General features: G+C 50.8%; 1 protein-coding gene across 2 annotated transcripts in view; it reads right to left on the bottom strand.

The window, feature by feature from the left end:
* Positions 1-27192, bottom strand: part of PRPF6 (pre-mRNA processing factor 6) — a 34720-nt gene that overhangs the window by 1875 nt on the left and 5653 nt on the right. For both annotated transcript variants that reach the window (XM_086332932.1, XM_086332933.1), the window contains exons 4-19: positions 26350-26428; positions 25756-25932; positions 25404-25559; positions 19998-20092; positions 19419-19575; positions 18496-18658; positions 14357-14475; positions 13455-13673; positions 8243-8365; positions 6184-6305; positions 4606-4744; positions 3155-3274; positions 2788-2964; positions 2253-2386; positions 1553-1644; positions 620-734 (exon numbers count right to left, since the gene is read on the bottom strand). In XM_086332932.1, coding sequence (XP_086189058.1) covers positions 620-734; positions 1553-1644; positions 2253-2386; positions 2788-2964; positions 3155-3274; positions 4606-4744; positions 6184-6305; positions 8243-8365; positions 13455-13673; positions 14357-14475; positions 18496-18658; positions 19419-19575; positions 19998-20092; positions 25404-25559; positions 25756-25932; positions 26350-26428 — 2187 coding nt within the window. The remainder of the gene's footprint in view (positions 1-619; positions 735-1552; positions 1645-2252; positions 2387-2787; positions 2965-3154; positions 3275-4605; positions 4745-6183; positions 6306-8242; positions 8366-13454; positions 13674-14356; positions 14476-18495; positions 18659-19418; positions 19576-19997; positions 20093-25403; positions 25560-25755; positions 25933-26349; positions 26429-27192) is intronic.

Genomic DNA, 27192 nt, shown 5'->3' with positions numbered 1-27192 from the left:
GCCCTCCACCCCAAGCCCAGTCACTTCCCAGCCTGACCACACCCAACCACAACCAGGTTCCGCTCCTCTCAGGCCACTGTCCTCCTTTGAGAAGGGAACAGAGAAGGTTCAGGAGGTTCTGAAGGCCCTCCACACCTCCCCGGGGAGCCACGGGCCCAGTACCCTGCACAAGCTGACCGTGGGGGGTCGCCTGCTCACCTCCTCTTGTCCTTGAGGCCAGCACCCTGAAGGACAGGTGGCCTCCACATCCCCAGGCACACCAAGAGCCTGACCAATGGGCCCTAGATTGTTCCCAGGGTTACACAGGTCAAACAGTCTGGCTTTTGGCACTAACACGATGGAAACAACTGTCTTGCTCACAGCTGTAACCTAAATTCCGTGTACCAGTGTCAGCAGGCCTGTGTCTGTCCTGCAACCCAAGACCCATGTTGGAATAAACTGAAAAGTGCGAGAGACAGAGAGCGCAGAAACCTGAGAAAGAACCAGGACAAGGGAAGGAGGGTCAGGGGCCCAGAAGAGACCACCCTCCCAGGGGTCATGACCAGGGAAAACTGCCTTGTTCTGGGGACCTGGAGACCCCAGCAAGAGGACTGGCACTGCCACCAGGACCCCTACTCACTTGGCCACAGCCAGGAGCACGTGGGGGTCATGCTCACACTTCTTCAGGGCGTCCACACTCTTGGTCTTCCGCTGGGGCCTCGCCTCCAGGAAGATGGCTTCAGACCACAGGACCCCTGAAATCCAGACATGCAGATGCCCATCTCAGCCATCACACACAGGGAGGCCTTTGAAGACTCAGGATATCCTCATCTGTGCCTCCCGCATGGCCGGGCCGCCTATGCCGCCCCATACTCCATACCCTCCAACCCCCACCCTGCGGCCTGCCCAGAGCCACAGGGCCCCACTGGCAAGGCCATGACATCATCCGGGGGGCGAGGAGGCTGGAAGTCCCAACAGCCTCCAAGGTTTCACACTCACTGACTAACTTCACAGCTGAGAATTCACTGTAACAAAGTAACAAAAAGTGCTACCAAGGATTTATGCAGAAAGAAAACCTGGGATTGATACCAGCCTAGAGATCGGCCTGAGGCCATATATCTGACATAAACCCAGAAAATTCTACGATGCCACTAAAAACTGTTCATCGTTAAGGATTCAGTGATAATGAAAAATCCTCACAGAATTTTCAACTGTAAAAAAAAAGGGGACAAAACAATACACAGTATGACTTGATTTTGTGCAATAATACAAATTATAACAATACAAAAAAGCTAAAATCAGTGATTTCCAAGTACTGGACTCACAGCAATTTTCATCTTCTCTTTTTTTACTCCAAATTTATTTATACTGCACAGGCACTAATTTACAGACTTGGGGTAAAATAGTAAAAAATTAACTCCTAAAAGAAAAAGAAATGGTAACATCTCAGAACATGCAGTCCAACTGCCCACACTGAAACTTGAGTTCAATCATCTAAATGACCAAGCATAACGGAGGAATTTTTGTGACTGAATCTGACACCTGCTGCCCGCAGCCTGAGGTGGGTGCTCACCAGAGTTGGGGCACTCCTGCAGGGCCTTGGCCATGAGCGTGCTGGCGATGTTCTTCAGCCCCGCACGGTACTCCAGCCGCACAGACTCCAGCCTGCGGAGAGAAACCCGGGCAGGGTAGAGCACTGTCCACTGGCAGCCTGATGAAGCAGAAGGTCCTGAGGAGCCTAAGTAGCTGGAGTTGTCTGTGCTGCCCAGCAGCTCGTCCACCAGAGAAGGGAGACGTGGGTGATCTCCACCCTCAAGCCTATGGGTGGCCATAAACCTGGACTCTGAGGTCATTCAGGTGTGAGTGAAGATGGGCAGGATAAAGACAGGCCTGCTGGGGCACCTCACGGCACTGACACCCTGAAGCCCCACACCTGGAGTCTGTGTGCACAGCCTCCTATGGACAGAATGCCATGTTTATCTGGCAAACTCCTATTCATCCCTCAAGGTCCCTCCCAGATATTACCTCTTCCGTAGAGTCCGCTATCTTGGCACCATCCACCCCAAGGCCCCCTCGTTAGCTCTTGGTTCCCGGGCACCCTCAATCCCACCACAAGCCACACTGCGTCCAACCATCTTCAGGCTCGTGTGAACACTCTCACAGCTGGAACAGGACTCCTCACAGACTGCACCTTCCCACGGAGCCTGAGCTGAAAGTGCTGCACCGTGGACTTGGTGTGAGCGAAGTCAGCTCCTGGGGGCACGGGAACTCACCACAGGCCGGGGTTCTTTGGGTTCTTCAGGCGAGACTTCTCCAGAATGGCCCGAGCTCGGGTCAGCTGCCCAACCTTCTCCTCCAGCCGGGAAAGCAAAAGCCACAGGGGGGTGGAGTGGGGACATTTCTTCAACTGCAGCCATAGACACAAGAGACAAGACTCAGCGGGCGTCTGTGACGCTGTGTCGGCACCTCAAGCTGAGTCAGGGCTACGTGTGCCCTCAGAGACCCAGCCACTTCACACCCAGGTCTGTCACTATGCACACGGTTGTAACGTACACACTTGTATGGGGCATTTTTGTGAGCAGGCTGTGCCATACGCATATGCACAGGGGTGTGCACTCAGGAGCCTATGCCTTACATGGGCCGTAGTCCGTACTCTGCTGAGTATAGCAGTTACAGCCTGGCAGGGGCAGAAGGCTGGGTGAGGGAAGACCGGCCTCGAGCCCAGCACAGGTCCCCTGAGCCTGGGCCCAAGCAGGTTGCAACAACTCCTATCTGGGGTGAGGTGCCCCGTGTGGGGTGGAGGCTCACCCCTTGGTTGTAGGCTTCCCGGGCTTTCTCCACGAGCTCCTCCTGCTCCTCAATCTGCCCCTTCATCATCCAGAGCTTGGGGAAGTCCTCATAGTGCTTCAGGGCCTCCTCGCACAGCTCCTGGGCGGCCACAAGGTTCCCCAGCACCCACTCCAGCTTCACGGACTTCATGAAGACCTGGGGAGCAAACAGCCTCAGCCTGGCTCTGGCATTTGCCTCACTGAGAGCTCAGCACAAGCGCTGCCCCGTGTCTTTGGGACAAACTGCGGCTACATACATTGGTGCATTTTAAAGCCAAGAGTGAACAAATGAGCTCTGAGCACATGACCTTGGGGGTTGCTAACAGTGGGTAGGGGGTTCCGCTTACCCGGGCAGTGGGTGCACTGCTCCGTGCCTTGGCCAGCAGCCGGCGTGCCCGCTCGTACTCGTTGTTCTCAGACTCCAGCTTCACGGCCGCCAGCCAGATCTCCTCACTGTTGGGGTTGGCCTGCAGAGGAACAGCAGCATCAGCCATGAGTGGGGCAAGGGCTCCCCTGGTTGGAAGCAACTAATCCAGGCACTGGGCCGTGCCGTGCCGTGCTCTGCAGCAGGACAGTCTGATGCAGGCATGTCCTGGACTAATAGGCAACAGAGCCTCAGGACGTGGACTTCCTCACGAACAAGCCGGCCTGCCTCACTGGCACAGATGTGTGGCAGCTGCAGCGCTCAGGCCGTGCTGCCAGTCACCACCCTCTGCCTACTGCAAAAGTTCAATCATGTCCCACCTGCATGGATCCACCCAACCAATCCTGCTGGCTCCCAAACCTGGGGATGAGGAGCTGGCCGCCCAGTGTGTCAGTGTGGGAAGGACAGAAGGATGCCCGGGTTATCGCAGACTATATGTGGAGGGTTCCCAGGGTTGGGACTAGGCCATGTACAACCCAGAGTCCAGCAGACATGTGGGCAGTGCCCTCCAGTCTCCTGAAAGCACAGTCACCTGCTGGCCACACTCAGCCTGACCATGTCCCCAACCTGAGAAGCAGCCCCACAGAGACAGGTAAGGAGAGGAGAGGGCAGGACACAGGCAGCACTGCCAGGTGGTGGTGGGAAGGGCCAGAACCACTCGGAGAGCAGCGGCATCCTCCACCCAGGGCCCCCAAACAGACACGAGAGCAGAGGGAAACCCAGGCCAGCCCCCTCCACATATTCACTCAGGCAGGGACAGGCATCACTATGCCAGCCTAGATGAAAACCACAGAGTGACATCGTCTTTCCAGTTAACAGAAAAGCATGCTGGAAACCACTGACTGAACCTTGCTGTCAAAAACTATTAGGATGTTCCATGTGACAATAAACGCAGAGCTCCCGGCACCAACCACGATGCCACCCTCCACAAACACAGCTCCACCCACTGACAGCCTGGGCGGCAACGGGCAGCCCACGTGGGACCCAGTGCAGATGCCTGTGCTCAAATACAAGGGCAGGACTTCCTCCCGCAGCACCAGACACCCTCACACTCACATAGGAGGGGACACGTGTGGGGACACGGCTCTCCACTGGCTGTCCCATCCTTCCTGTCTCCCTGAGTCTATGTTGTGGAACACTGAGCCCAGGGTCACACTGAATGACAGCAAACGAGAGGTAGGTATCCATCACCCGGGCCATTTTTCCTGCTCTCGGACCCCCTCAGGGCCTCAGCTGCCCCCAGAGCACCCAAACTCCCTGGGTCGGACCATAATCAGCCTCTCAGGTCAGCTCCTGTCAATAATGCAGCAAGGGCTTGGGGGAGGCAGGCACAGGACCCTGGAGCTCTCGGGCCACAGCGCACCCCTCACCCACCTGGAAGGCCAGAGCCAGGATACTCCTCGCCGCAGGCACGTCCCCGGCCAGCCACTTGGACTTGGCACCCATGAGCCATAGCACCTCTGCTTTGGGGCAGTGGGCCACGGCCCGCTGCAGCAAGGCCTCCAGTGACTCCCTGCAAGACAGGGGGACGGTCACCACAAGCACACGGGCCACTCGCAGCCAGGCCACGAGCGCTGAAAAGACAGTTACTGCTTCAAAGTTCGATGCTGTGAATGATTTACCAGACTTTTACAATGGGGAGAGTGTGGGGAAATCTTTTCTCTCCATAAAGGCTCTAAAATCAACTACTGAGGAGGGTGCTACAAAGCCACGCATTGTTCAAACAGCGGAGTCTGATGGAGCTTCTCAAGGGAGCCTTTTATAGCCGGGTGTCCCAGAGGCGCGATAACTTCGCAGTCTGGGAGCCGGGGGCCTTTTCATCTCTAACCACAGATCCGCCAATAAAGATTACAACCTGTACGTACTCTTTGGCATCCAGAGAAACTGTCTTATTTCTGGAAGGAAGTTATTTTAGGTCACTATCAAGCAAGAAGCCCGGGTTTCAGGTATGAAGCCCCAACCCTGTGTGGCCCACCACCCTGGCACACCCCCGGCACAGATGTTCTCCTCAAGTCTCTGCAAGATTGAGTGAGCACACGGAGTTTCTCTGTGTGGTAAGAAGCCTGACACCAGCACAAGAAGGCTCGGCTTCCTAAGCCCACCATAGGCGCCAGACCTGGGGGATGGGAACTGCCCCTGAACCCAGGGACAAAGACATGCGGGCAAGGCCCTGCTCTGGACAGGACAGTTGGGGGAACTTGCACAGTCATTTCAAAATGTGCCCAAAGGAGTTAACTGCAAGATACAGAGCAACTACTGGGGGTGGTGTGTGGGTGGGGGCGGGGGGACAGGAACATCAGGAGGCAAGACTCCTGAGAAGCCTGAGACTGAGTGAGACAACAGCAAAGCAACAGAGGCCTCATGCTCCCAGCTGCAGCCCAGGTGGGACCAGCAAGGCCCGAACACAGAGGGTGCAGCAGAGGCTCCAGGCAGAGGCTGCCCACCTAACTGCTGACTGAATTGCAACATCTAATTCAATCAGCACTTATAGCCAATAAAGCAGACACAAAAGGTTTTTTCAATTAGAGAGAACAATTAAATAAAATTGTCACGGACCTCCTCAGAGCACAAAAACCAGCCCAAGCCCAAATCCAGCACAGCTGAAATGAAAAACAGGCCTGCCTAGGCCCAGATGCCGCACCGCCCACGCTGCTGAAGCCAGAGCCCCACAGACTGGGGGGCCTCCGGGCCCCAGCCCTGGCCCAGGAAGCCCTAGGACCCCAGTGGTCCCAGCTCACTGCAGGCAGACGGGCCCTTCAGTGCCTTGGCTCCTCAACTGTACAGCAGCAGGAATGCTATTGCAGAAGGTGCCAGAAAGAGCTTGGCTGAACGGCCCAACTGCCACAGGAGAGTCCATCCTCGTTGCAGAGGCCTGACCTCCAACGAGGCTCTCACCCACCCATGGGGATAAGAGGCCTCAGCTCAGAGCAGGGTGGCAGGACTGCCACATACCTGGTGCCGTGGTTCTTCTCGAAGTATGCAGCCCGCAGCCACACGCTCTTCTTGCTAGGGAAGACCTGCAGGGCGTAGGCGTAGATAGCTCGGGCACACTCCAGGGCATTGTGGGCCACACACTAGATGGAGAGAGAGGGGAGAGGAGTGAGGGGGCTGGGGACAGGAGTGAGGGGGCTGGGTGCCACCAACCCAGGAGGGGTACCCGCCCCACGACTCCTGACCCAGGCCCTGGAAGCCCGTTACAAAGACCCTGTGGCTTCCGTGGTACAGTAGGTAGGACTCCAGGGGGTTGGTGGGCGGGCCTGCCCCTGGGGTAATACTGAGCACCAAGGGCTTCTGCTCCTTCTGCAGGCCACACAGCGCTGAGGACAGGCCTGCTCCAACCCAAAGACACAACAGAGAAACAGGAGAAAGTCTGAGAGGGCTTGAGGGTTCTGCTCCCCAGTCTGACATCTGCAGGGTGACACCCACTGAGGTCCCCATGTTGTCAAGAGAGATGAGGTAAGTAAAGAGGGGCATGGAGTTCAAGCCCACACTCAGAATTAAAAGGGCTCAACGACCAGAAGGAGCTGGGTTCTGCTGCCCGTTTGGCGATCTACTCCGAGGGTAGAGATTGCAGGAGACTGTTAGGTCATCCTTCACAATCTTCTGTCTTAATGTCACATAACAAAAAGCTTTTAAACCACGACAGTTGACATTAGAGCATCGTTAGTGCTCACAAGGCACCCAGCTTACAAATGAGATGCCACGTGAGCTGCAGACAGACAGCAGCCACAGCCTGTGTCCAGGGACCAGAGGACGAGGTGAGCACCCGAGTGGACAAGGGAGAAAGGAAAGCTCTGCCGGCAGGAGTCCAACTAAGCATCTCTCATCAAACGCAGGTGCCATGATATTTAGAAACCAGCACCTGACACATCCTGCAGTAGTAACTGACTCAGGCCAAAAGGAGCACTAACCAACGTGCAAACAAGAGGGCCGAGTTTGCTGAGAAATGGCACGTTTATGCAGTCTCAGGGTCTCCCCACAGAACATGAGTTACAAAGGTCCGCAGCAGCCTCCTGTGGAGGAAGCTGGCAGACACCCCTGAGCTACTCAGAGCTGAGTGTGCCCCCACCCACCAGCGGGACAGAGTCCCGCAAAGAGGAGAACTCGCTGTGAGGACACAGTGTGGAGACCAAACCAAGGGGTCTGTGCCCTCAAGAAAGCCAGAATCATGAACAATGATGACGGATCAAAGGTCCCTCCCCCACCCAGACTCAGGGCCACGGACCCTGCACATGTGACCCTGGGCAGTTTCTCCACCAAAACCCAAAAGGCATTCAGTGAGCCCCTCGATGAGATCTGAATAAGGCCCCAGATTACATCCTGGTCCTAATCAACGCTGATCTCCTGAGTCTGATAGCTGTGCTGTGGTTGCACAAGAGAAGGTTCCTTTTAAAGAAACACACACTGAAGTATTTAGTGGAAAAGGCTCACCACATGTGTGATGTGGTCTCAAACACTTTGGGGAAAATAAAGGCCACGTGTGAGCAAGCATGTGCACATGTGGAGAAGAAAAAGGCATGTAGTGAAATCGGTAAATGTGGGGGCATCTAGGTGAAGGGCATAAAAGAATTCTCCACACAGTTTTGCAACTTTTCTCTAAGTCTAAAATTATTTTAAAATAAAAGGCTATTAAAAAGAGAGGACCACATTTAAGGTATTAAAAGCTTTAAATATGTTTATCGATCTTGAGCCCATAATCTCGTCTCTGGACCACCACTCAAGGGAGTCTCCTCAAAGTGCATGCTTCACATGCAGTTATTTTCTGAAATGCAGGTTATAGCAGAGATGGGGGTAGGGGACATCCAGAGGTCAGGGGTGAAGAGCTGGGAAAGCATAGGAACTGGGCCAGGTCAGGGCTGTGAGTGCTCACACCCCACCTCTGCAGCAGACCCCAGTTAATAGAGAACTATGCACCTTACAGTTGTGACTGTATTTAAAAATCAGCAGATCAGAAAGATTTCCAAACCACACCCCGTTCCCCACAACGCACACTCCCACTAGCCACACTCACGCTGTCGGCATCTTCCATCCACGTGTGCTTCCGGTCTTCCTCCTCAATGCCAATCCCGATAACAGCACGCATAACTGCCTGGCAGGTGGCCACACTCCCGGCCTTGTCACACTCCTCAGCATCCTGAAAGAGGGCACAGAACTGAACTCACTGCCCAGAGCTGCAGAGGCCTGGCAGACAGACGCTAGGCCCGAGGGAGAGGGCTGCAGGAACGGGCCTTGAGGGTGCTGGAACCCTCAGGGTCCTCGACGCTGCCACTCACTGTGAAACATCATTTCCTGCCTCACAGCAGGTAAGTGCTCATACCCCCAACCTATCCATTTAACAAATATCACAGAAGCACCTAATGTGTACCAAGTGCTAGAGTAGGCAACCTGGTGGCCACAGCAAAGTTCCAAAGCAGTGGGACTAACATCTCATACTGTCACACATGTTCGTACTGTCAGCCTGGCTTCAGATTCAAAATGGGCAAAAGGAAGAGCCACTCTAACCCAAGAGACAGACCTGCTGGGGGTATGGAGCCCAGCACAAGGAAAGCGAGACAGCCTGGGGAGAGATCAGCCACTGAGGCGCTCCGGCAGGCGGGGGGCAGGGTGTTCAGCAGAAAAGCACTAGACTTCAGAAGAACAATCCTCGGAATGAGCAGAGAGAACAGCCATGGTTCAGAGATGAGACACCAAGTGTCCTGAGCCTCCTGCGTAGCGGGCAGGCAGGGCCAGCAAGGCAAAGAGCAGGGCTCGCTCACAAACATCAGACCACAACATGGAGACACAGGCTGAGATGGGATGGATGCAGGGACAATCTCTATCGAGGGCAACTTCAAGTTCTCTATCAAAACAAAACTCACAGAGGCTCACCCAGCAAAGTGTTTTAAGGAATATATTCCCATTCATGCCAAATGATGGGTGCACCAGGACACCATTTGCAATGGCTAACAGAGTAAGAAGCACCCTGCTACTGCCATCACCGAGAGACCCTAGGCTGGCGGGACAGGCTGAGTCAGGCTTCCCTTTTCCTGGCTGTGAAGGGAAAAGCATCCCAGGCAGAGCAGAGCCAAGGCCAAAGGCTCAGGAGGTGGCCCAGGCCAGCCCTCCACTGGGGGCAGAGCACAGAGCACCTGGCACAAGGGAGGAGAGCCGCCCAGGGAGACGGCCCGGGCAGCCAGTCTGCACAGCATCCCCCAGTCTCCACTGAGCATAAACCAGCATAGGAGGGAGGGAAAGAACTGTCCAAAAGGATGAGCAGGAGCATTCCTCAGAACACAGGTGTGTCCAGGACAGCACCTGTTCCCACCAGCCAAAGTGGAGACCCCCAGGAGACACAGGACCCTGAGCAGAAACCTGGAGAGGCCGCCTCTACAGAGGGCTGAGTTCCAACCTACCCCACTGACTGCGGTTGGTCCCACCCAGCAAGTGTGAGGCAAGACCCACAGGGTCAGAACACCTTCAGTAACAGAACCAAGCTCCAAAACCAGAGCCCAGAACGTTCACAGAGGCACAAAAGCACCCGGCACCCAACAAGGGAAAATGTGACAAATGAAAGGTTATCAGGGAAAGACAATCCATAATGAGGGGAGAACATCTACCAAAATCAACTCCGATAGGCCCAGACAAGGACACTAGAACAACTATTATAACCATGATCCACAGGTGGCAAATTGCGGTGTGGCAACATGAAACAGGTCAAAGAAGGGTTTTAAAACAGCCAAAATTCCTGTCAGTGAAAAAGGCAAGATCTGAGATGAAAAATGTCCTCAATCACAGCAGACGAGACATTACAGAAGAAAAGATTAGTGAAACGTGAGGACAAAGCAACAGAAGTCATATAAGATGAATCAGAGCATCAGTGAGCGGATGAGCTCACATCACACCGACAGGAAAGACCAGATGTCTCCCAGAACCAGAGCGGGCTCTCACCATTGCTCTTCAGCATGTCCTAAGGCCCTAACCAGGGCAATCAAACAGGAATAAAGGCATCCAGGGACTTCTTTGGTGGTCCAGTGGTTAAGAATCTGCTTTCCAATACAGGGGACACAGGTTTAATCCCTGGTGGAGGAACTAAGATCCCACATGCCATGTGGCAACTACTGAGCCCACGCACCACAATTAGAGAGGAGCCCCATGCACTGCAATGGAAGACCCTGTGTGCTGCAACTAAGGCCCAACATAGCCAAAAATATATATATATATATACACATATATATATGTATATTTTAAAACGCATCCAGATTGGAAAGGTAGTAAACCTGTATCTGCACACAACATGATTCAATATACAGAAAATCCTAAAGAATCACTGAAAGTGTTACAATAAATGATTTTGCAGGACATAAGATCAATATTTAAAAATCAACTGTACTCCTATATACTAACAACGAACAACCTGAAGATGAAATTAAGAAAAAAAATCCATTTGTGACAGCATGAAAAATAGTAGAACACTTTAGAATACATAAAGTAAGTGCAATAGTAGTATGTTAAAACACTATCGAAAAAAATTTTAGGGGCTTCCCTTGTGGTCCAGTGGTTAAGACTCCACCTTGCAATGCAGGGTACACAAGTTCGACCCCTGGTTCAGGAGGATCCCACATGCCACAGAGCAACTAAGCCCGTGCACCACTGCTGAGCCTGTGCTCAAGAACCCGAGTTGCAACTACTTAAGCCCTGAGCCCTGCAGCCCGTGCTGTGCAGTAAGAGAAGCCACCGCAGTGAGAAGCCCGCACACCACAAAGAAGAGCCCCCGCTCACCACAACTAGAGAAAGCCCACGTGCAGCAGCAAAGACCCAGCAGAGCTCCCCAAACTAAAGAAATACATCTTTTTTTTTTTTCAGAAAAAGTTTTAAAAGAACTAAGTGAATGGAAAGACATCCCACGGATTGGAAGAGTTACTACTATTAGGCAGGCAATAGTCCCCAAACTGATCTACAGATTCTATGCAGTGTCTGTCAACATCCCCTCTGGCTATTTTGCAGGATCTGACAAGTTGATCCTAAAGTTCATTTGAAAACACAAGAACCAAGCACAGCCAAAACAATCTATAAAGAACAAAGCAGGAGGACTCACTTCCTGATTTGAAAGCTTCCTACAAAGCCACAGTATGCAGAACACAGTGGTGCTGGCACAACACGGACGCACAGCCCAGTGAGGACAGAGACTTGGAAGTGAACTCGCACACACAGGACCATGGTTCTCTACAGCGCTGGACTGTGGGGGGAGACTCAGCGCAGGGAGACCCAGCAGAGCCAGATGATGGGCCTGCACTTATAAAAGCATGAAGCTCAACTTTTAATGCAAATGGATCACAGACCTAAATGTAAACACCAAAAAAATAAAAATCTTAGAAAACAGAGGAGCAAACCCTCATAACCTCACGTTACAGAAAGTTTGATATGACACCTAAAAGCACAAGTAACAAAACAAAATAATGAATCGGACTGTATTAAGATTAAAAAACACTTGTGCTACAAGCAACACATTCAAAGTGAAAAGACAATCCACAGAATGGTTGCAAATATTTGTATATCATGCAATCTGATAACAGATTATATACTTGTACCTAGTATGTAAAAACTTCTTGCAACTCAGTAACAGATAATAAACAATTAAAAGATAACCCAATATACAATACTAAAACTCACTGAATTGTACACTTTAAATGGGGAAATTTTACAGAATGTTAACTATAGCTTAATAAACTGTTAAAAATAAAACAAAAATGATTTTAAAAATGAATAGCTCTTCATGAGCTCCGAGACAGCTCAAGTAGCCTAATGTGCAGGTAATTATACCTGAAAGAGGTTGAACAGAAGAAACAGGGGACACAAATTTTCCAAATTTGATACAATTTGGAAATCCACAGATTTAAGACACTGAACTCCAAACACAAGAAACATGAAGAAAACCACAAAGCAAATTACAATCAAACTGCTCAAGACCAATGATATAAAAAAATTCTTAAAAGCATTTCTAAATCTTTTAAGTTAGAAACATTTTTTTCAATTTAATTAAAAATTTTTAAAAAGAGACGTATGTACAGAAGAGCAAAGATGACAGCAGGTGTCTCACTGGAAACAAGGCCAGCAAGAACAGTGTCTTTAAAAAACATTGAGAGGAAAGACTGCCAACCTAGAGCTCCACACAGAGGGGAAACGTGATGACGTTTCCTTCATCAGATGAAGTAAACAAAGATGAAGTAAAGACTCTTTACAGACATTTAAAGGCTGGAAGAACTGAACACCAGCAGGCCTGCTTGTAAAAAATGGTCACAAAGTCCGTCAGACAGAAGAAAGAAGACACCAGCTGGAAACTGGATCCACACAAAGGTATGAGAATGTCAAAATGGGAATGATTATGGTTAGATGGCATTGAACAAATATAAATATTAATAAAGGAGCTGAATCCAGACGATGAGACTTCAGGGGTATATATGAGGCCTTGCACCCAAAATTTTAAAATATGCCCACCACAGGAAGGACAGAAAACAGTACTGCTGCAGGGGCCCAGGAGCAGGATGCAGCATCCCGACACCCTCTCCTTGGGGGAGGCAGGTGCCCTCAGGCAGGGGCCCAGGAGCAGGACATAGCATCCCGACACCCTCTCCTTGGGGGGAGGGAGGTGCCCTCAGCCATGACACCTGGAGCAGCAGAGGGGCCACTGGGAGAAGGGTAAGTAGAACAGTGGCAGCAGGGGCACGAGAGGGAGGGGCAGGGTCTGGGCCCTCTTCCGAAGCTGAGAGGCAATGGTGAAGCACAGGGGCTGGCTATAGGGCTCCTGCTAACGGAGCGAGGTGGATGCAGGTAAAGAGGCACTGTTCCTGGCTGCCCGTGCAATGGCTCATGCAGCGGGAGGAGGAGGCAGGAGAGTGCACCTGGCCTGGTGGCTGGGTTAGAACACCTTCAGAGACCTGGCTGGCCATAGTTGAGAAGAGTGACAGATGCACTAAAGCTCATTCTCTCTTAAACCATATTCTCTTCTGGAAAAGTGGGGCTAAGCGCACTGTAAAAATGCTAAAGTCTCCCCTGAGCTGCTCAGGCTTTCACACCACAGAAGCCACAAGGCGATGACAAGAGAGGCCACCCCATGCCTGCTTTGCCTGCCAGTGTGAGGACGCATCTTTCAGGTGCCACCCCAAAGTCCTGGCCCACCAAGGGACTCCAACGAGCAGGAGGGCATCCGTGCTTAAAGCGGACACCACAGCACCTGCTGACCTCACCTGGATCCACTGCTCACGGTTAATCTCCACGCCATTGGCGCGCAGGGAGGTGATGGCGCGGTCAATGATCTTCTCCACCATCTGCGTGTTCCCGTTGGCCTCCTCCAGTTTGGCGGCCGTGATCCAGATGTGGCGGTCTGTAGGGATGTTCTCCCGGGCCTTGTTTAAGACCTTGCGGGCATTCTCGTAGGTCTCCAGCCTTGCCAGGGCGAGCCAGAGCTGCACAGAGAGACCCGTCAAGTCAGAGGCACCCTCCACGGGATGCAGCACGAGCTCTCAAGGACCATGTAAACAGGGCCCAGGATCATGTGCGGCAGCACTTCCCGCGCATCCGAAAGCTGTTTGGTTACACTTTTGACTGACCTAGTCTAGTGGCTAGGTGACAGGCCCTCAGTCCCACATTCCAATCACTGGTTAAAGGTACACAGTATTAGGACAGAAGAACAGGACAGGACTGTCACCTCACAAACTGAAAGGGCTCGGGTGTTCAGCTGCCTGGAGTTCTCACACCCCAGCTTTTGATTCTCAACATTTCATCACCAAAAATGTGTATGAGCTCTATTTATTTTTATGTAAATAAATTAAGATTAATTTTGTTTGGAGAATTTCACAACACACATAAGATAATTAAAGACAGGCTGGACATCATAGACCCACGACCAAAAGTCACTTCAGAGAATGCTATGAACCAGAAATTTAAAACTCAAGAAATCCAAGTGGCTCTGAGGCAGAGCCACCCCCAGCTGGGAAAACAAGCACCCCCCTCTCCACCACTTCACCCTCAGGTCCCACTGACGAACCTGGAGCTGAACCAGAAGGACTGCTCCCTGCAGGAGAGTGCTCAGCACAGAGCTCGCCCTGGTGAGCTCAAGGCTCAGGCCCCCTCGGGGTGGGAGACTCACCTCCACGCTGGTGGGGCAGCACTCCACAGCTCGGCTGAGCATGATTCTAGCATCTTCTGGCTCTTCCAGCTCCACAGCCGCCTTCCACAAGCGAACTGAGTTTGGAACATGCTCAAGGGCTGGGAAAGGTCGAACAAGAAACCAGGTCACAGAAAAAGGGACGTGAAAGCAGGACACTGTGTCACAGAGGATGCGGCTCCCAGCACGGCCAGATGGTCTCTGCCCGGGGGACAGGCCTGGACTTCACATGAGTCCCTTGGGTCTAGACAGACACCAGAGAGACCAGTACAGACGCCCTGAATCAGCAAGCAAGGTGGCAGAGAGGGCTGTGCATCATCTCACTCCTGTTCACACTTGAAGATCAGCATCAGAAGACGAGGCACCTGCCACCCAGGAAGGGCCAGCCTTGCAGGCCACGTGTGAGCCGTGGGGAAAAAACATGCCAACAACTCTGGGGTCCACGCCTGCCCAGGTCGGCAGAGTAAGGGTCCTCCCTGCGCCCCAGGGGACGCGAGAGCAAAGAACCACGTGCTGCACCCCAGGGTGCGGTGGGGAAGGGGCAGCGAGCAGGAGAGGCCAAGACATCCTGGAGTCCAGAAACTTTCAAATCTCTGTTTAACAAGCACAGCCCTTCCTTCAGATGCAATTTACCAAAAAGGCCAAAACACTAGACAGCTGAACACAAAGCCCCACAGCAAGGCACTGGGGAGGATGAGGCAAGGCCTCTGGCAGCTCCTGGCAGGAGTGACGGTGACTAAGAGCCGATGAAGGCAAGAAGCCAGAACAGCACCCAAAGGAACTCTTCTTTCTAGAAAACACATGGGCCAAGCTCGTGGGAAACAAGACACTAGATTCCATGATGTAGCATCAGTGGACCTACAGTCTCTCATGTTCCTCCTCCAGTGGAAGCAGCTCCCCTTCCTTACAGGCCTATACACGGGGCACCCCTTCTTTTCCCCGCTGCAGGCCCTGCAAACGGGTGCCCCTTCTTTCCCACAGCTAAACCAGATTGCAGTGGCTCCAGGTAGCCACACAGCCCCCTGGCTCCTGAGCAGGAAGCAGTACATGCTCAGACGCTCTAGACAACTGGGCTGGAGGAGGGGAGACACCCCAGGACCCCCAGGGCCTACCCCAAGTCAGTTTCAAAGGTTCCCAAGGTCCAGGGCTCATAGGCACCTCCCCACTATGACAAAAAGCAAGCTGCCACTCCAGAACCACCTGCCATGGAAGACAACACCCCAGGCTGGGGCCCAGGCCTCTGCAAGGATCACAGCGCCACCACAGCCTGCAAAAGAGGTGCGGCCAAGGGCTCAGTCCCTGGGCTTCCAAGGCCTGACCACACCCGTCACTCAGTCCAGCACTGGCTGGTGCCAGATGAGGGACCCTCTCAGGAGGCCACATGTGGTGACAGAGGTGCTTCTCACTCTGCCAGGATCCAGGGGCCAGGAGGGCTTCTGACAGGCAAGCAGCCCCGGGCTACATGTCACTGTGCCTGGGGGAACCTGGTCCCTCTCCCCACGCATTGGAACTCGACCATCCAGAGGTCTTGTCCCAAGGGACAACGTCTCCACCAAGATTTGTGGCCACAGTTCTCATACAACGGAGGCTGAGGCTGACCCAGCTCTCAGGCCTCCAGGTATTGCTGGACCAGCCTAGCTGGCAACATGAGCCCTGACCCCTATGGTGAGACCAAGCTACCACCATGTAGGGAGGGGCGACTGAAACCACAGCCCCGGGCATCCTGAGGCCTGGCAGTGCCGTCCCACTTCCCGGAGTGACAGTCACCAGGAAGCAGCCCAAGAAAGCAAGACTACCAAGGGGACAGCCCCTCAGCAGTGATGTCAGAGGAGGAGACCTCCTACCTTGCCTGCCCCTTTTGCAAGGTCACACTGCATTCCAGTGGACCGGGGGTCATTAATTTTACCCAGTGATGGGCATAACACCCAGGGCTGTCCCCACTTCTCAGGAAAGACTGGGAACTCCTCCACTGGCATTTTATCAATAGCCCACAGGACTGGAGCTAAAGCAGACTACCACTGAGCAGTCCAGCTCTCACCCGGGTACTGCCCAGAGACTAGCCACCATGCTGGGTCAAGGTCATCACCAGAAGCTGTGGCCTGCCAGACAGGAAGGGCCGGCCCGGGCAGGAGTGGAGCAGTCTGAATTAAGAGAGCCTGCAGGCCCAGCAAGGGAAATGTGCTGCCGCCCCTGTGCTCACTTGCAAGCTAAGAGTGCACTGTCTCGGGACAAAACCACTTCACACTCCAGGCCTGCATAACCAGCATAGAAACACGGAGCTGACACCTTCATCGTGAGTGCAGCCCATGGGAAGTAGCTGCAGCTGGGCCCACGTGTGTCCTCACGTATGATAACACACAGTTTGAGGTCAAGCACCCGCCCCATGCCACTCAGTCACCTAAGGTCTCAGGCCTCAGAGCAGCACATGAAGCTCAAATTCTCCTAACACAGGACCAGGACGCCGGCTGCACTAGCTGAAACCCAGAGCTCACGCAGACACTGAGGGCCAGCACACAGTCCACCCCAGTCACTGATGGAAGGAACTGTCCTCAGTCTCCACACATCAGATCCTTCCCACAGCAGCGTCAGGGTTCCCTGGAGCTAAAGCAGGCATCTCCAGCTGTGCCCCCGGCACCTGGAGAAAGAGCACTGTTTGTGGAAACACTCTGATGACGGGTCAAGTCAGGACCATGCCTGCAGAGCAGGGCAGAGGCCAGCTGAGGGTTCTATGCTCTCCCCACTTTGGGGAAGCCTGAGGGAAAGGAGAGCAGGGGGGCCCACTGCCCTCGAGACCCCAGACAGCCTGGAAACCAATCACTCGACACCCTCTGGCGGCCCCCTTCCAGGCCTAGTTCCCTCTCCAAATCTGAAGCCAACTGGAAGTGAACCCAGGTAATCTGGGGGTGAACAGGGAGTGGCCACAAAGCCATCCTGACCATCCATCATGCTGTGGCAGGGGAAATTCAGGAGAGCATTCCTGAACAAATAGTGCTAATTACCCAGAGTTTACTGTGTTTGTCATTAGAGAACTATTTTCCTGGCTGAAAAGGGATGAGCTGATTTTTACAAACCAAGACAGGTGCTAACTTTCCACCCCAGCCTCATTTTAAGTGCAACAGGGCTGCAATCAAGAAACCAGACCCAAGAGAGGACAACACACTGGAGTGTACACATACTCAAGCACATTCAGGGTCACACACAAGGTGGCCACCACCTGGCCCCTATCAAACACAGAGTAAAGCGTCAGAAGCTGCAGTCCACAACCCCAGTGCCTCCGAGGGCTCATGCCAACACACACCTCAGACCACCCACTACAAGCCACCCTCAACTCCATAAAACACACCTATTTTACCCATGTTACAATTCAGGGGGAGCCAGCCATCAGCACAGGCTTACTCCAGGTCAGGCCTCTGACTAGCAGGTGCTGAATCTGGAATGAGCGTCACCAGCAGCACCTCCCCTCAGCTCCAGTCAAGGAGCAACACTGTTCTTTGCTCACTTCTGCAATAATGAAAGACAAACTACCCACAGAAGCTCCGTCTTGGCAGTGATTCCCGGGTGGACTCAGTTTCCCTGATGCGCAAACCGTTCAGTGACATGAGCCAATGGCACATAAACCAACATGCTGCCCTGCAGGAGCGTCACAAGACGGGAAGGAGCTAATTAACGTGCTTCTGTAGTGTGAGCACCCAGGCAGTAAAGACTCAGAACCAAGTGGCACCTCCTCTCCGCCAGGGGCAAGGGACAGTACAGCCAGCAGCTATGAAGCCGCTTCAAGCAGCTCCCTCACTTGGCACAGCAGGCCCACAGTGTGGCCCACCGGGGACACAGAGCAACTGCCCCCACGCAAGGTCATGTAGCAGGAAGTGGCAGGTGTGAGGTCCCAGCCCAAGCACCGCAACCAAAAGTTTCCCTGAAGACTGTCCAAGGGCGGGACCAACATAGCCCGAAATAAAGCCTGAAAAACATCCACCACTCTCGAACCCTTCCAGCAGAGCCTGAGCAGAGCAGTGGCGAGGCAGCTCCCTTGGCCAGCACCGGGGCAGGGAGGCAGCACCCCTTCACCTTCGGGGATGCAGCTCAGCAGCACCACTCCTGCCAGGCCCCTAAGGGAAGCTCACCTTTACGAAGAACCCGCTTTTTGGCACGGATGTCTGTTTCCAGCTCTGCTGCTCTGATGTAAATCCTAACGGACTGTGGGAGGTGACGGACAGCTTGGGCCACCACGGCCTTGGCTGTGTCCCCAGGCTGCAACCTGGCTGCCTCCAGCCATACATCCTCACTCTGTGGGACAGAAGAGCAGGTTGGTGAGGTATGTCAGGCTGGCCGAGTGGTAGGCACCCCTGAAGGACACACACAAGTCTCAGAAACAGGAGGGGCTGCGTTCATCAGACCCATAGGCACGCCTGCCCCAGAGACCCCCTGAAACCCCTACACGTGGGAATGTGACTACAGCACATCTGTGCATGGGAAAGACACATCACCACACTGTGAGGTGAGGACAGCCAGCCCTCTGGGTAAGAAGTCACCCCATGGACAAGGTGGGGACACACAGGCAGGCGGTCATGTATCTGCTGGGGAGTTTCAGATCAATGCTCATGTCTGGGGGAAGAATTCACAAGATGCCTCTCACTGTCAGGGTGCCCCAGCCTTCACAGTCAGCCTGTAGTCCTGAGGGTCTCAGGACTTTCTAGAGCTGATCATCATGGCCCCTGTGAGGCCCACATCATCACGGCCCCTGTGAGGCCGACCTCCAGGTTCTGACATCAGGAAGGGGGAAGGGCTGACCAGTCTTGCTATCTATCATTAAGGTCATCTGTTGAACAAGTGGCAGTCAAGTTTTCACTCCAAGTGAAAATTACCAGGAAAAGCCCTTTCCTGCTTTTTCCCCCTCCTCCCCCCTCCCCGTCCCACTGCCTGGAGCTTCAACACCAAAAGGGGGCAAAGAATCCCCTCTAAGTCCAGCTCACTTCCACAGCGTCTGGCGCAGCCTAGATGCCAAGGCCCCTCAAGGGTGTGGTGCAACCTCAGGGAGGGTCCCTACCTTGGGGCACATCTCCGTCCCCTTCATGATGAGGTTCCGAGCCACTTGCAGCTTGCCAGTGACTTCTTCCAGGCGGGCTGATGCAATCCAGGCTGGCGGGTGGTGAGGGTTTGTCTCCCGAACAGACTTGAGGAGCAATCTTGCCTTCTTGATGTCACTGTGCAGGCAAGAAAGCACAGGGTCAGACTGCCACGTGTTGTGTATGGGCCTGGCCAGAGGAGGCACCCCCATGGACACAACATCCAACTGTCATATCAGATGTCCTTGGTGACAGAACCAAGTGAGAACTTGGTCGGCACCCTCCCAAGCCTACTGCACCTCCATGCACACAGGCACCGAGCACCAGGACTAGGTCAGAAGCATGGGAGACAATTAGCAAACTGCTCCCTAGTTTGGCATACACATAGGTTTTGAATGTTACCTGTTACAAATTTAACATCCACATACTTTGAATGGAAAATCAATCAATCCCACTCTTTCTTAGAATAGCCACATTTTGGCTGCATATTTTTCAAATAAAATCCAATACGTTCCCAGGAACCTGAGCCTACCCAGCCATCAGCCCTCCGGGGTACTCACTTGATGTCCCCTCCGTGGGTCGGAATCATGGAATTCAAATCCGTCAGATAGCCTTTGGGGTCGACCACAGTCTGCCCACTCACTGAGTCAGACACCTACAAGACAGGCCAAGCCCAGTTGGTTGGACAGAGCCAGGAATGCCTAGAACGAAGTCCTTGGAGGGTCCCTAAACCCCTTCCCATAATCCCAACTATCAGTGGACACAGAAACTTTTAAAGAAACAAAACAACTTACTCAAACAATAGTTTGTAATAATAATGAGCAAATTTCACCTATACAGAACAAAAACTTACATTAAAAAAAGGAAACCATAAAGTCCCAGGAGGAAAACCCAACTGAACATGAGGCCATCCAAGAATAAGTGAAACCCAGGAGTCAAGAGTTCTTTACATTTTCACACAGCAATTCACTGTAGTATTCTCTCAAGTTGTGAGTCACAAGGGGCTTTCCTGGTGGTCCAGTGGCTAAGGCTCCACACTGCCAACGCAGGGGCCGGGGTTCAATCCCTGGTCAGACAACTAGATCCCACAGGCTGCAACTAAGACCTGGCACAGCCAAAAAATTAATTAATTGTTTTTAAAAGCTGTGAGTCTTAAAGTTGCCATGACAACCACACACACACACACACACACACACACACACACAAGAGCCTGGGTAAAAAATTACCAAAATTGCAGCAAGACAGGAAAAGAATGAAAGGAAAAGTGATACGAAAGAAAAAATAAAACTCCCTTTGTTTGCAGGTAACTTATGCAATGAGAAGGAAAAAATCAAACTCCCTTCATTTGTAGGTAATGGATTATCTAATACCTATCGCTATCCCACACACCAGCAGGGAAAACTCGGAATCTAAAAGTAAAAACAACAATACTTAGAGGAGCACCCAAAACTGTGAAACCCAGTGCACCCTTACCACAGGTTTGAACTACATGGGTCCACTTACACTTGGATTCTCCCCCTCAGCACGTACCAGAGTGCTATGCAGTTTGCAGCCAGCTGAACCCACTGCCGCGGGACCACCCATATGGACAGTCCTTGAGTGCACACAGGCCAATGCCCCTAAACCCCACAAAGTTCAGAGTTAATCGTACCTAGACAATTAATCTAACAAATACGTACAAGATCTATAAGAAGAAAACTACAAAATCTTAATGAATGAAATCAAACACTAAATCAATGGAGAGAGTCTTCGTGCTCACGTCAGAAAGCTTAGTGCTGTCACTCGATGTCAGTTCTTCCCACCTTGATCTGGAGATTCAACGTGTCCCCAGTCGAAATCCCCGAAAGTTACCTGCGATACCGACAAGCTGATTCTAAAGTTTACATGGAGAGGAGGTAAGAGATCCAGAGCAGCCAATGCAACATCAAAGCAGAAGAACAAACCTGGAGAATACAACCCAACTTAGAGACTTCTTATAAAGATACAGTAATGACGACAGTGTGGAAATGGGGAAAAAAAGACAAATTGGTCAACAGAACAGAGAAGCCAGAAATAGTTCCACACAAGTTCAGCCAACAACGTCCAACAAAGGAGCAAAGGCAACACAATGTAGAAAGAATCTTTGTTGACAAATGGTATGAAACAAGTGGACACCCACATGCAAACATGAACTGAAGGGCTTCCCTTGTGGCTCAGTGGTAAACAATCAGCCCCAATGCAGAAGACCCGGGTTTGATCCCTGATCCGGGAAGATTCCACATGCTTCCACTAAGCCTGCGCACCACAACTACTGAGCCTGTGCTCTAGAGCCCAGGAGCTGCAGCTACTGAGCCAATGTGTCACAACTGCTGAAGCCTGAGCATCCTAAAGCTTGTGCTTGACAATAGAAGCCACTGCAATGAGAAGCCTGTACACCACAACTAGAGAAAAGCCTGAGCAGCAACGAAGACAGAGCATAGCCAAAAATTAATTAATTAAAAAACAAAACATAAACTGAGACAGATTTTTACAGTCTTTACAAAAGTTAACTCAAAAGGAACCACAGAATTTCCCTGGTGGTCCTGACTCTGGTTAAGAGGTTAAGACTCTGCACTTCCAATGTAGGGGACACAGGTTTGATCCCTGGTCAGGGGACTAAGACCTGATATGCCACATGAGGCAGCTAAAAAATTTTTTTTAATTTAATTAAAAAGTAAATTAAAAATTAGTATGGTATATGCAGTTTAAGTTTTTAAAAAAGAAGGGGGAATTACAGACTTTTAAATAAGATGCAAAACTATAAAACTCGTAGACAATAACATAGGAGAAAACGGACATGACCTGAGATTTAGCAATGACCTTTTTAGATACCACATAAAAGGCACAATTCATGACAGGAAGAACTGATAAGCTGGACTTCATCAGAATTAAAAATTTCTGTCTGTGAAAGACACTTTAAAGAGAATGAAGACAGGCCACAGCCAGGAGAAAACATTTAGAGGGGACATATCGGATAAAGAATTATTATCTAAAATATAAAGAAAACTCTTAAAACTCAACAGAACAAACCACCCAGGGAACTTCCTGGCAGTCCAGTGGTCAGGTCTTAGTGCTTTCACTGTCAAAGGCCCAGGTTCAATCCTTGGAGGGGGAAACAATTGTGGAACTATTTCTGGCTTCTCTGTTCTGTTGACCAATTTGTCTTTTTTTCCCCATTTCCACACTGTCGTCATTACTGTATCTTTATAAGAAGTCTCTAAGTTGGGTTGTATTCTCCAGGTTTGTTCTTCTGCTTTGATGTTGCATTGGCTGCTCTGGATCTCTTACCTCCTCTCCACGTAAGCCACACAGCACAGCCAAAAAAACAAGTTCTTGAAAAAAATGGGCCAATGACTTGAACAGACATCTCTCCAAAAAGGAGATACAAATGACCAACAAGCACACGAAAAGATGTTCAACATCATGAAATCAGGGAAATGCCAGTGAAAACCACAATAAGCTATCACCTCACACCCATGAGGACAGCTACTAGGAAAATGTCAGAAAATAACCAGTGTTGTCGAGGATGCAGAGAAACTGGAGCCCTTGCACAGTGGTGGCCTGCTGGAAAACGGTATGGAGGTTCTTCAAAAAAGTAAACCGAGAATTAACACACGATCCAGAAATCCCACTTCTGAGTTTATACTAAAAGAAAGTAAAAACAGGGACCTGAACAGGTACACCAAGGCTCATAGCAGCAATTGTCACAATTGCCAAAAGGCAGAAGTGTCATGACAGATGAAGAGTAAACAAAATGTGGTTTATACATACATACAATGGAGTACCATTCAGCTTTTTTTTTTTAATATTTATTTTTTATTTATTTACTTGGCTGCACCAGGTCTTAGTTGTGGCACCCGGGATCCTCAATCTTCATTATGGCAGGCAGGATCTTTAATTGCGGCATGTAGGATCTAGTTGCCTGACTACGGATGGAACCTGGGCCCCCTGCATTGACAGCTCAGAGTCTTAGCCACTGGACCACCAAGGCAGTCCCTCACTCAGCTTTAAAAAGCAAGAAAATCCTGACACCTGCTACAACATGAATGAGCCTTGAGGACACAAATGAAGCTAAGTGAAATAAACCAATCACTAAAAGTCAGTCACTATATGAACCTATTCACCAGGTTTCAGAGTAATCACTTCAGATAGAACATAGGATGTGGGCCAGGGGATGGGGAGTGAGAGGCTCAGTTTGGGAAGAAGAGAAAGTTCTGAGATGATGGCGGTGATGGGGCACAATATGGATGTACTCAATGCCCCTGAGGGCATTTAAAATTGGTTAAAACTGGAACTTCCCTGGTAGTACAGTGGATAAGAATCTGCCTGCCAATGCAGAGGAGATGGGTTTGACCCCTGGTTCAGGAAGATTCCACATGCCGTGGAGTAACTACGCCTGTGCACCCGAACCTGTGCTTTATAACAAGAGAAGCCACTGCAATGACGCCTGAGCCCCGCAATGAAGAGTAGTCCCCACTTGCTGCAACTAGAGAAAGCCCACGCACAGCAACTAAGACCCAACACAACCAAAAAAATTTTTAACGATTGCAACTATAAATTTTTATCTTAAAAAAATATTTTAGCACAAAAAATGACAATAAAGCTTCTTTAAGAAAACAATCCCATATTTTACACACAACAATAAACAACAAACTAAATCCATGGAACATAAATGACACTCAGTTTCACCATGAACAAGTATGCAGAGTAAGTGGAAGCTCTTGAAGGGACAGGCTTTGCCCCTCAGACAGGCAAAGACAGAGGTCAGCTCCTCCATGTTGCTGAGTGCAAGATATCCTGACTTTGAGACACACTTTGGCACCTAAGTGGAAATATGCCAATCTAACAATGCGACTTTAAAAATACTATTTTTAAAACGTTTAAAAAATGTTCACCTAAATCTGCAAAGACAGAAGCACGAGGAGCTCATCAAAACATAGTCTGTGATCACAAAAATGTAGAAACCACTCAAAGGATCTATCAAAGACTAAACCATGATACTCATAGTGAACTACTTTCCAGTCTATAAACACGTATTTAGCAATACAAAAATGTGCAATTTTTTGGATCAGTAAGCTGTTTTTCTCCTATAGAATATTTGCTCACTATAAAAACTCAAGTATAGCAAAAGCTCAATTTAAATTTAAAAATTTCACACTGCATCAACAGGAATGGCTGAGGAGTTCACTCTGCTGTTTTTATGTTTCTCAGTATGTGTGAGTCTTTTCTGTAAAAATGTTAAACACAAAGTGTTCCCAGTGGTGTGGGTGTGCAGATCCATCTGTGTGGGTTCACTCTCTTCAACACACACACTACTCTGGGTCTGGTTTTCATGAGCATGACAACTCCTTCCTCATTTGCAGATTGTTTTGACTTTATGGTGCTTTCTGTCATGCAAAAGTTTTTAATCTGTACATAGTTAAATGTGAAAGCACTGTCCTTCACTGTTTCTGACAAGAATGTCATAAAGTGAAAGGGTCTTTATCCAGCCAAGGTGTTCTGGAGCCAGGAGCCAAGCACACACCCCATAAGGACAACCACTCACTCAGGTGTGGGAGGGACACCCACGTTCAATTTTCACGTAAAGAGGGAAGGGCATTAAGTGACATCAACACTGAGCACGTGGCTTATCGTGAATGCATGTCTGGGCTGCTCCTCAGGCAGCCCCGTTACCTGCCACAGACCCCAGGCCCCGAGGGAGCAGGAGAAGCACACCAGGCAGCCCTCTGCTGCTGGCGCCGAGTGCAACACACCTGGACCCACCCCAGAGGACCAGCCTGGGGCAGAATCCTACCACTCTGTGTAACTGGACACATCACAGGTCTGTTTAACACATGACAAAGCACTTCAAAAGGTGAACTTTTCACAAATGTATATAAATTTAATAAGCAAAACCAAAATTATTTAATATAATCTATAGGAAAATAATGCACGACACAAGCTCTCACCTGGCTCAGCCGCATGTCCATCAAAGTGTTCCTGGCTTGGCCAATCTTCCTCATGTCCAGCTCACCTGTGCCAGGTGTCATCAACCCAGGTGTCATCCCACCCGGGTATGGGGTGTTCAGTCCGCCTGGATAGGGTGTGTTCAGGCCTCCAAATTGCTGGGGGAGAAAGGACAAAAGGCTGGCCTGCATTTTCATGCATTTCATTCTCATCTCTCCAAAGTCTTTCCACTGGAGCCAAACATCTGAACTGTCAGACGGACTCCAGCCCCTGCCCCTCCCACCCACTGCTCCCACCATTGGTGTGTGTGACCACACGGAAGGAGCCCTGTCCACTGTCTCTGTGGAGGCTCACAGTTTGCCGGGGATCCACCGAAGTGTGGTTCTCTCCAGTCTGTAAATGTTTGGCGAAGAAACTGTCGGGAACTGGGGTCAGCTTCTCATAGCGGGGATTCCGCTGGCGTTTGTTTCTGGCGTCGCCAACCTCAGGGATGCTTAGCCACTCTTCTTCTGTGACTTCTGCCAGTTTCCTCTGGAAACACCAGGCCCCCCAAAACATTAATTTCACAGGCACCGGAAAAACTACTTTCTCCCTGACCCCTATCACCCAAACACGGTGCCTGAAGGAAGGGCTCTGATGCAGACATATTTCTCTACTTCACTTAGAAAAATCAATCTGTTGGATCTGCTCTGCTTCACTCAGATGTAAGTTGTTCTGTCAAAGCCCAGAGGACAGGCTCAGAAAACCTGACATCTAAATGACACCGCTACAAAGTTACAAGAAAATCAGCCCCTCTGTCCCAGCTGCTCTGGTGAGGAGCTTTCTGCATGCAGGGCCCTTCTCCCACCCTCTGAACAAAACACAGAGCAGAGCTTCATCACTGAGCCCCACAGGCTCTGTTCTCTGCTGGGAAGGGCGTGAGGAACAGCAGGTCACCCGTCTGCTCACTTTGAGATCTGAGAACTGTTGCTGAATTTTGGGACGCTCCATACGATATTTCTCAATTTCTTCTTTCTCCCTTTGCTCCCTAGAAATAAAATGTGTGTACACATTAGAAATCCGGGATGTCTATTCTGAAACAAATCACTTTATTATCCTTCCTAATTAAATCACCAACAAGAGTAATTTCACACACTAAGCAGCTAAATCAAATCTGTTTTAAGGCAACAATGGACACACGCACAATAACTCAATTTGCTACCTGATAAAAACTAAAGACTTGTCTTACTACGATAAACACCTGCATCTGACACAAGCATGTGCTGTGCTGTGCTTAGTTGCTCAGTCATGTCCGACTCTTTGTGACCCCATGGGCTGTAGCCCACCAGCCTCCTTTGTCCGTGGGGATTCTCCAAGCAAGAATACTGGAGTGGGTTGCCATGCCCTCCTTCGTGACACAAGTATATTTACTGCTTTAAAATTCTATAAAGTCTCAAAGGTAGGGCCATCTTACGATACTTATCTCAGGAGGAAAGATGAACCACAGTCCTAGCTGCCCATCCTAATGGGTTCCTGGTGACTCAGGCCAGGCTGATGTGAACCCAGAGAGCAGTGGGCAACGACAACAAAGAGTCAATCAAGTGGGCTAAACCAGAGGGACGCCAGTCCAGTGGTAACGACTTCACAACACTGAGATTCACACTTTCCTCCATAAGGTTAGATAGGAATCTGAATGTACACTGACGAATGACGTGCTTGGAAAGACAAAAACCTCTCTGTGGACCAGAGACAGTCCATCATCACAGCTCGTGGTTTTCTGGCCATCGACATTCCATGTGATTTGAACCAAAC

This window comes from Bos grunniens, chromosome 13 (assembly GCF_055505025.1).
Source record: "Bos grunniens cultivar Pamir isolate PY7600 chromosome 13, Bosgru_T2T1.0, whole genome shotgun sequence".
NCBI lineage: Eukaryota > Metazoa > Chordata > Mammalia > Artiodactyla > Bovidae > Bos > Bos grunniens.
This window is presented reverse-complemented; position numbering and strand designations above follow the sequence as displayed.